General features: G+C 47.8%; 1 protein-coding gene across 2 annotated transcripts in view; it reads left to right on the top strand.

Annotated features, from left to right (window-relative positions):
- Positions 1-8,323, top strand: part of ALDH18A1 (aldehyde dehydrogenase 18 family, member A1) — a 41,701-nt gene extending 33,378 nt beyond the window's left edge. For both annotated transcript variants that reach the window (XM_010832992.1, XM_010832991.1), the window contains exons 14-18: positions 1,189-1,384; positions 1,484-1,605; positions 3,489-3,675; positions 4,944-5,039; positions 7,261-8,323. In XM_010832992.1, coding sequence (XP_010831294.1) covers positions 1,189-1,384; positions 1,484-1,605; positions 3,489-3,675; positions 4,944-5,039; positions 7,261-7,442 — 783 coding nt within the window. In that variant the 3' untranslated portion in view covers positions 7,443-8,323. The remainder of the gene's footprint in view (positions 1-1,188; positions 1,385-1,483; positions 1,606-3,488; positions 3,676-4,943; positions 5,040-7,260) is intronic.
- The last annotated feature ends 976 nt before the right edge of the window (positions 8,324-9,299 follow it).

Raw genomic sequence — 9,299 nt, 5'->3', positions numbered from 1 at the left:
CTTGGAACTTTTTTTTTTTTTTTTACTTCTTTCACATTCCATTTCTTTTGCCTATTCTTGAATTTCATGTAAGTGAAATCATACAGAATGCAGTCTTTCATCTGTATTCCTTTATTCATTATGTCCTCGAAATTCATTCTCATTGTTTCACCCAGCAGTAGTTTTCCTTTTTACTGCTGTATGCTGCTGCTACTGCTAAGTCGCTTCAGTCATGTCTGACTCTGTGTGACCCCATAGACGGCAGCCCACCAGGCTCCCCTGTCCCTGGGATTCTCCAGGCAAGAGCACTGGAGTGGGTTGCCATTTCCTTCTCCAATGCATGAAAGTGAAAAGTGAAAGGGAAGCCGCTCAGTCGTGTCCAACTGTTCTCGACCCCATGTACTGCAGCCTACCAGGCTCCTCCGTCCATGGGATTCTCCAGGCAAGAGTACTGGAGTGGGTTGCCGTTACTGCTGTATAGTATTCCATTTATAAGCATGTACTACAGCTTATCCTTTCTTCTGTTGATGAACATCAGGGTTGTTTCCAGTTTGGGGAGATGCAGATTGAAGTTGCTGTGAACCTTCTTGTAAATGTACTTCTATTGTTAGTAACACAACCATATTGGGGGAAATTAAAAATAAAGAGAAGGGAAAAAATGCACATAATCTTCAAGGTCTAACACAAGCACTTCAGTCAGTCCAACCAGCATCCTGGGGTAGGTTGTCAGCCCAAGTCATGGAGAACCGTGACTCCCTAGTAAGACCCAGCAGCATGTGTTAGGCTGTGATCAGGGAGCCAGTGGAGCAGCCACCTCCCTTTGTCACCCTCATAGCCTGGCATACTCTGTATCTTCTTGAACTTCCAGAGATCACACTTTGTACCTCTTCTGTCATCTTTAAAAGTATCCATCCTGTGTTTTGGCTCACTGTGGCCTAGGCCTGTCTTCTCTACCAGACTCCTGAGTTCTCTGAGGGGATCCTATTCTGCATGTTTTGTGATGTGGAGCACAGCACCTGACATGCAGAGTATAAGCATTTGCTGGACAACTTTTCAATTCCCATGATTCCTTGTTTTTGGAATAAGTTCTCACAGCATCAGACTTAGCTCTCAGGAGGTACAGGCATTTATCTGTGAAAGGGATGCTGCTACTTGCACAATTTGTGTGATCAAAAGTCATCTTCATCTTTTTATTCTCTACCTCTTCAGGTGAATACCAGAGAAGAAGTAGAAGATCTTTGCCGCTTAGACAAAATGATAGATCTGATCATTCCACGAGGCTCTTCTCAGCTGGTTAGAGACATCCAGAAAGCTGCTAAGGGCATCCCAGTGATGGGGCACAGTGAAGGCATCTGCCACATGTATGTGGATTCAGAGGCCAGTGTCGACAAGGTCACCAGGCTAGGTGAGCTCCATCAGGTCCCATCTCACGTGCGCAAAGTAGTTCTCATGTCCTCAGTGGCCCTGGTTCATGTTAATGGAAAAATTCTATATTCTCTTTCAGTTAGAGACTCCAAATGTGAATATCCAGCTGCCTGTAATGCTTTAGAGACTCTGTTAATCCACCGAGACCTGCTGAGAACACCATTATTTGACCAGATCATTGACATGCTGAGAGTGGAACAGGTAGGACAAGGCCATCACTTCCTGTCCTCACTCCCGAGATTTAGAAGCCTCTGGGATTAGACGGGGAGCAGCTGCCATTCCATTTAAGGCCATCTGAGAAGCAATGTTTTTGAGCATCTGCCATATACAAAGTTGTGTGCTGAGTACACAGAGTGAGTGAGACACGCCTGTGCCTCTAGAGGCTGGAAGAAACCCATACACAAATAGCTTCATTCCAAAGTGGAGTGTGTTCAGGGCTAAGAGGGTTCAAAGATAACGCTTATCACATGGCAGCCCACTGAATGGACTCTTTCCTGGCATAAAGTTTATGTTTCTGAACACACATTCCTGTTTGGGTTTGACTTGGAAAGATTATGCAGAAATGTTTTCAAGCCAAAAATTTACATATATCCTCCCCTCCACAAATGTCTTCAGTTACCAATATTAATGTGCTTATTAGTGCAGTGATTTTTAGCAGTGAGCAATTTGTATAATGTCTGCTCTGGATTATTTTCTCACTGTATCATTAAGATGATAAACTAGTGCCAGTAAGTTTTGAATATAAATGTGTGTTCCATCCTAAAATCCTAATTGCAAAGAAATAGACACTCTCCAGGTAAAAATGGACAATGTTAAATTTTCTGTCAGGACACATTTTAAGCTTTAATATCTGGTGTCATGGCGTCCTTTCAGAACTGTGTGAACTGGCACAGCAGTAGAGAGAGTGACTGCTAGCCTTGGTTGCTTTGACCCTGAGCATGTGTCTCTTCCCTTCCATCATTTTGCTGGAAAGGAAGGCTTCAATCAGCTTACAGATGTGGCATGGGAACCTGCAAGGACAGTTTAGAAAATGAAGATGTACCCCACAAATTACAAGGGAGTTAGATCACATGGCCACTTATGTTTGGGGCCTGACCGCACACTAGTGGCCCGTTTGAGCACTGGTGTGTGCCAGGCACCACGCTGGACTGGACTGGACAAGAGGAAAGCTCTCTTGTATCCAGGAGTCAAACCTCCAGTTCTGATTCAGACAGACCCACAATGACATCAGTGCTTCTGAGCGTCGCCTGGACGTTCCTTAGTCAGAATGAGCCCGGGTGTGTACTTCTCAAAGCACCTTGTAACACAGGAAGTAAAGCAGAGGGCACCTTGCACAGGGGTAGGGTTCCGGCCCCTAGGGAACCTGGTTGGATCCCAGGCCTGGAGGATGTGGGGCCCCAAATGGGAAACTGCAGGACCTTGGGAGCAATAGGGACCAGACAAATGGGGCTTGTTGGTACTTGAGCCAGTGCTTGATCTTGAAGAATTGTGACTGCGTCCTCAGTGACCAGCCCTCAGGATCCTTAAATTCCTCTAGCCAGGAGCGGGATTAGCCCCAAATCTGGGCCTGAGCTGAACCTGGATATGGCATCCAGCCTAACAAAGTCAGAAATCTAACAACTCACCACAGTTTGAAGTGGTTCCCAGCCAAGTATTGTTCTCCTCTAAAGCACACCTGGGACTTCTCTGGCAGAGGAAGAGAAGTGTGTTTGGAGCATCTCCCTCTTTCCGTCTGAGTCCAGTGCCTAAATCCCACATGCAGGGGATTGGTATTTCTTTAGTTATGTGTTCATTTCTGTAAAATGCCAGCAGTCAAGGGCTTACGAGACGTCCTGCTTAAATCCCTGCTCCACTTTTACTGGGGGCTGTTGCTAGCAAGTGACCATCAGCATTTTCCAAAGCAGAGCGTTCTGGAGGATGGAGGCTGCCTCTAAAAGGAAGCAGGGGCCGTTTTGGTTTCTAGGCCCCATGATTCCTAGGCTCATCATCTCTAGACTCACCTTGCTGTTGGATCCAGAAGGAGGAGTATGCACTGCCTGTTTTTGCTGTGTTTATGTCATTGCCCCCAACTTCCTCTGCCCCAGGTGAAGATTCATGCAGGCCCCAAGTTCGCCTCTTATCTGACCTTCAGCCCGTCTGAAGTGAAGTCCCTCCGAACTGAGTACGGGGACCTGGAGCTGTGCATTGAAGTGGTGGACAGCGTGCAGGACGCCATCGACCACATCCATAAGTATGGCAGCTCACACACGGATGTCATCGTCACGGAGAACGGTCAGTGCGCAAAGGCAACAGCACTCAGGGTCTGCTGTGTCTGCCTTGATCTCCAAGCCAGCCTTGCTCCGCTCAGCCCCTCTGGGCCTGCAGGAAAACACAGTCTCAGTGGGCTGCTGATAGTGCCCAGGGTTGGCGGCACTTGCTGGTTCACTGAGTGCTTGTATATCTGTTACCCTGTTGTGTTGTCACAGTGGCCCTGGGAGGAAACAGGGAAGAAGTAATTCGCTCCACTTTAAACAGGGTTCACCATGTGTCAGAGTCATCACTGTTTAACCCATGCAGCAGTCTTTCCAGATTGCTGGAATAAGCCCATTTTATAGCTGAGGAAGGGCTTCTCAGGTGGCACTAGTGGTAAAGAACCTGCCTGCCTGATGCAGGAGACGTAAGAGATGCAGGTTTGATCCCTGGGTCAGGGAAGATCCCCTGGAGGAAGGCATGGCAACCCACTCCAGTATTCTTGCCTGGAGAATCCCATGGACAGAGGAGCCTAGCGGGCTACAGTCCATGGGGTCTCAAAGAGTTGGACACAACTGAAGTGACTTAGCACACGTGCACGCAGGTGAGGAAACCAAGATTCCAGAGGTTAGGCAGAGAACCAACTAGCATAGGACAAAACCAGCTCTACACAGTTACTCGTTCCTTCCCCATGTGATCACTGAAAGGCACTCCTGGGTGTCAGGCACAGGAGACTGAACTATGGTCAAGGAGAAGCCGGTGTGGCCCCTCAGGGAACTTCCAGTCAGTTTACTGAGGAATCACAGCACCACCAGTGAGAACAGCTAGTGCTTACTAAGCGCTTGCCATCCGCTAGGTCTGGGACGAGTACTCCCCAGCTGTAAGTTCATTATGTCCTCTCCACAAGCTGGGAATGAGGTAATGGTGTCAGTCCTCGTTGATCTCAGGCATCGGTTCAGAGACTTGCCCACAGTCACCCAGCTAATGGGTGTGGAGTTGGAGTTGAGACTTAAGGATTTGGCTCAGAGCCTAGAATCAGTGTAGACAGGCCATTGCCACTCTGAGGGTATGTCTGCAGGGAGATCTGGATTTTAATCCAGTCTTTCTCATGTACCTACTGCTTTGGCAGCATGACTAATGAAGCAGGTTTGCTGTCTTCCTGTTTCAGATATTCACAAGTCTGTATGTTTAATATTCAGGGAAGTACCCCAGGGGCCTGGGCCCTGACCTAGTCAGGCCCTGTTGAGTGGCTGGAAGCAGGGATCGTTTTCCCAGCCATCCTAACTCAATTTCTTCTCATTATGCTGCAGAGAAGACAGCTGAGTTCTTCCTCCAGCATGTGGACAGTGCCTGTGTGTTCTGGAATGCCAGCACTCGCTTCTCTGATGGCTACCGCTTCGGACTGGGTAAGAACGAGTCTGGTCGGAGAGAAAGCAGTCCCTTGTGGATCACTTTGTGGCCCAAGGAGCATAGTGAGGTGGAGGAGCCGCCTGGCGTTTACAGTCACAAATGCGGTCAGGATGATGGAGACAGACTGAGGGAAAGTGGGTTTATGAGAGAGAATGGTCACAGCTGCCATGAACGGGTAGAAGTCCTGTGTTCCACGCACTTCACAGGTTAAGAAGGCAGGTACTTGTATTTCCTTTTTCATGGATGAGGATGCTAGGATTTAAAGAAATGAAGTAACTTGCCCAAAGTCACGCAGCTGGTGTTCAGACCCAGAGCTGCTTGAGTTCAGAGCCTGGCTCACTCCCTCCTCTTTTGGCAGACCACAACATGTCTGCATGCGTGGGTTGTGACAGGTGTGCATCCAGGGTCCCATGAGGGCACTGCCACTGCAGGCTTACTCCTTCAGAGAGACACATCCAGGTTGCCTTAGAGATAGGAATCCCCCCAAGGATAGGAAAAAAGAAGGCATTACTACTGCCTATGCTGGGCTGAAGTATAAGCATCAGAAATAAACAGGTAAGCCCAGAGGTGCAAGGTTGACTTCTAAAACAGACTTTGAAATACAAGGTTTTGGAAAGGCACCCTCCCCCTTTCTGTCACTACTAGTAAAATCTCCATTCCCCCAGTAGTATAAGGATTTTTCAGACAGTCTCTGATTTTCAGGGGTACCCTTATACAAAGCTCCAGTAAGGCATTTATGGCACATCTGACAATTATTTCAGCTACTTAAAACATTTTAACTCCTCTGAACGTTTGAATAGAGAACTGCCTAGAGGAATAATTCTCACTGAATTATGAAACGTTGTTAAAGGGAATTTTGCTTAGTTATTCTTAGTCCTTGGGCTCTTTATTTTTAATTCCCATGTTTTTATTTTTATTTTTTTTCCCATGTTTTTAAAGAAGAAATAACACACTTGTAAGGGCTGAGGTTCCCAGCATTCAAGTGAAGGTCCAAAATGGGGGAGGAGCAAAGACCACTGCCTTGTCTTCCCATCAGTCACTCAGAGCAAAAGCTCAGACTCTGGTTGAGTAAATTCCTGTGAAATGCATGAATAATAGTGACAGATGATATTTACTGAGCATTTACTAGATTTCCAACACCATGCATAAGTACATCACATGCATTATCTCAGTTCTACATAATGGATTCTATTATTTTCCTGCTTTTCCAAAAGAAAAAACTGAAGCAAGAGATGGTTAGGCGGTATGCCCATAGTCATGTGGTCTCTATGCTGTTAAACCAGAGTTTGAAGCCAGTGGTTAGTCTCCTTGCCAGCCAGTGCCCCAGGCACCTCTTTGCTGCCTGCAGCACCACTCCACTGCTGTCCACTAGCTGGCTGCTTCTCATTGTTCGGGTTTCAGCCAAAGACAGCTCCTCAGGGAGGCTCCCCTTGACCACCCTGTCCCAGGTGCTGCCACCCTGCCAGTCTCTATCCCAGCACCCTCCACTGCACCCCATCACCACATGCAATTATTTGCTGAGGTGTTCTTTGGCTGCCTTGCCTACAAGAATACAAGCTCCATGAATTGCATCAGTTATTCACATAGCTTATCCCCAGGGCCTAGCCCAGTGCCTGCTCAGTAAAGTTGGGATGAGCAGGGGAGCTCTGCCTCCACTGCATACAGTGCAGACCACCACGCCAGACCCAGAAAAAGCCTCGATGCCCCACATCTGAGGCTGGAGCAGGAGGAAGGGAAAGGAACAGTGTCCTTTCGTGTATTCAGTCACTGTCTTATGAGCACCTACCAGCTGAGCATTCTGGGGAATATCTAGAGCATGTCCCTTACTATCTAGGGTTTGAAGGATACTTAGGGAGATAAAACCTCTGTACATTGTTGTACACTTCAAACAATGCCCAGATATCAGATAATGGTATGCAATCCAGACACAAGACAGATGTCAGAAACAGCACTTGTGGAGTTGTCAAAATGCACTGCAAATAAAATATGAAAGAGAAACCCGTGGAGTCTGTTTCATTAGAAGAAGGGGCCTGACCATGATTTACAGTGAGCAGAGAACATGTTTACGGGGAGAGTGGAAGTCAGGCCAACCTAGGGAGGGTAGGTCAGCGGAGGAAAGGGAGAGGATGCCAAGTGAGGAGAAGGAAGAGATGGTCTGGTGGGTAGACAGGAAGCAGTCTGGGCAAAGCTGCTTCCTCAATCTTTGCTTTCCTGCAGGAGCTGAAGTGGGAATAAGTACATCTCGAATCCACGCCCGGGGGCCAGTGGGACTAGAAGGACTACTGACTACCAAGTGGCTGCTTCGAGGGCAGGACCACGTGGTCTCGGACTTCTCAGAGCACGGAAGTTTAAAGTACCTTCATGAGAACCTCCCTATTCCTCAGCGAAACACCAACTGAGAGCCTTCAGAGGAGAGCCGGGTGTATTCCGAGGGGTCTTCACAGTGAAGCTCATCTCAAGCATCTGGGGGGTGAGCCCGGTCTTATCTCCCACCTCCTGGTAGGACCTGCCTGTTGGAAAGTGCACCTCCATGCTTCTGGGCTGTGTGGCGAGATCAGTCTGGGCTAAGCACTCACGTTCCAGCCCCCCCCGCCCCCCGGCCTTCTCTTTTTTCCTTTTCTCTTTAAGTTAGAAAATAATTGCTCTAGATAGGGATTTTGCATAGTTGCTGCAGAGAGGGACTTTGCTTCACATAGTGCAATTCCTTTTGATGATAAAAATAGAAAGGTGCGGTTTTCCCACATAAAAGGCAATGGAAAAATCACAGTCGCTTTTTACCTTTTATCACCTCAATGAGGTAGAGTCTCTCTTGGCATGTGGTTGTTACAAGAGCCAGTCGTACCTGACAAGTCTCTCCACATTTCATTTCTTTCACATTCTTGGTCTTTAAAAATGAGAGATTTGGAATTTGGAGAGGGGCAGTTCTTATTAGCATTTTCATCCGAAACAGTCACAGAGATGGACTGAATCATTTGTACTGGGCAGGTTGGCCTTCTGTATTTATTTGTGGAGTGAATATAAAAAGCTTTCTAGCTGCTTGGTAGCCTCTCCGGATCCAGAGCTCAGTCCTACTTGTGATGCGGTTGGAGCCAAAGCTGTGGATGGGAGGTGCAAGTTGGAGGATGAAGTACCTACCGCCATTGTGCTTGAAATTTTTATGAGTTATTTTGTCATCCTGTCCTTTCTCTCCGAAACAAAAAATTAGAGAATTATTTTAATACTTTGGATTCTTCACCCCTTTTTGAGAAATAAAGTTCTTATGAAAAGCCTGTGCGCACTATTTAAGTTCTGTGACTCCTTGTTGCCCCCGTCCTCTCCCCTCCCTTGTGCTCTCACACCCTGCTCTGACACAGCCTCTTCTCTGAACACTGATTGGCCTCAGCGGTGTCAGGTGTTGGTGGGAGCAGCACAGGCAGATCCCCACGGGGAGGGACTTAGTCTGAGGAAAGGAGAGATGAAGCCCCAGGACCCTAGGGACTGAAAACATGGTGATGGTCTGAAGTTGAGCGTGCTGTCCTCGTGCTGGGTCCACACGGCCTTAGGGTCGCCTGCTATGCTGACAGTTCTGATCTCTCCCTCCTTCCATCCTGTTCTTAACGCCCTTGGTGCCTGATAGTCTGCAGTTGAAAGATTTCTTCTCTCATGGGGGCCCTTCCAAAGAAATAAGCATTCACTTACATGTTTCTTCTTATCCTCTGAGGATGTTTTATGAGCACAAGAATTATGGTGTCATGGGGAGCATGTTCCCAGGCTGGCTCCAGATGCTACCTCTCATCCAGACCCTTACATGGTCGGCCACGTTACCCTGCCTGCCCTGCCCCCTGAGTGGGGAGTTCTGGCATAGCTTGCCTGAAAAGGCAATAAACATAGCTGCCTGAAACTGTATGGCAAGTACCACAATCAGCTCCCAACCAGACAACAAATGCCCCTGGAATCAAAAATAGAAAGTGACCCAAGAAGGCCAAGCCCTTGGGGAGGACTCCACTGAAGAGGCAGGCCTGGAACTGGGCCCTGAGAAAGACAAGTTGTAGGATAAGGAGAGGCCAGAGCATTCAGGCAGGGACTGGGGAAGCAAAAGCTGGAGAGGGGATGAAATGCAAGTCAGAGAGCAATGAATATACAAATTTGGAGCTGAAGTTCATGTGGATAAACAAGACAGTACATCCCAGACAGCTGGGAGGTGTAACCTCACCCTTCTTAGGGCCTGGGACGGGGGTGAGTTTAGTGCAGGAAGTGCAGCTAAAGTTTAGTCATCC

The sequence above is a fragment of the Bison bison genome, unplaced genomic scaffold, assembly GCF_000754665.1.
Source record: "Bison bison bison isolate TAMUID 2011002044 unplaced genomic scaffold, Bison_UMD1.0 scf7180017862979, whole genome shotgun sequence".
NCBI classification, from domain to species: Eukaryota; Metazoa; Chordata; class Mammalia; order Artiodactyla; family Bovidae; genus Bison; species Bison bison.
This window is presented reverse-complemented; position numbering and strand designations above follow the sequence as displayed.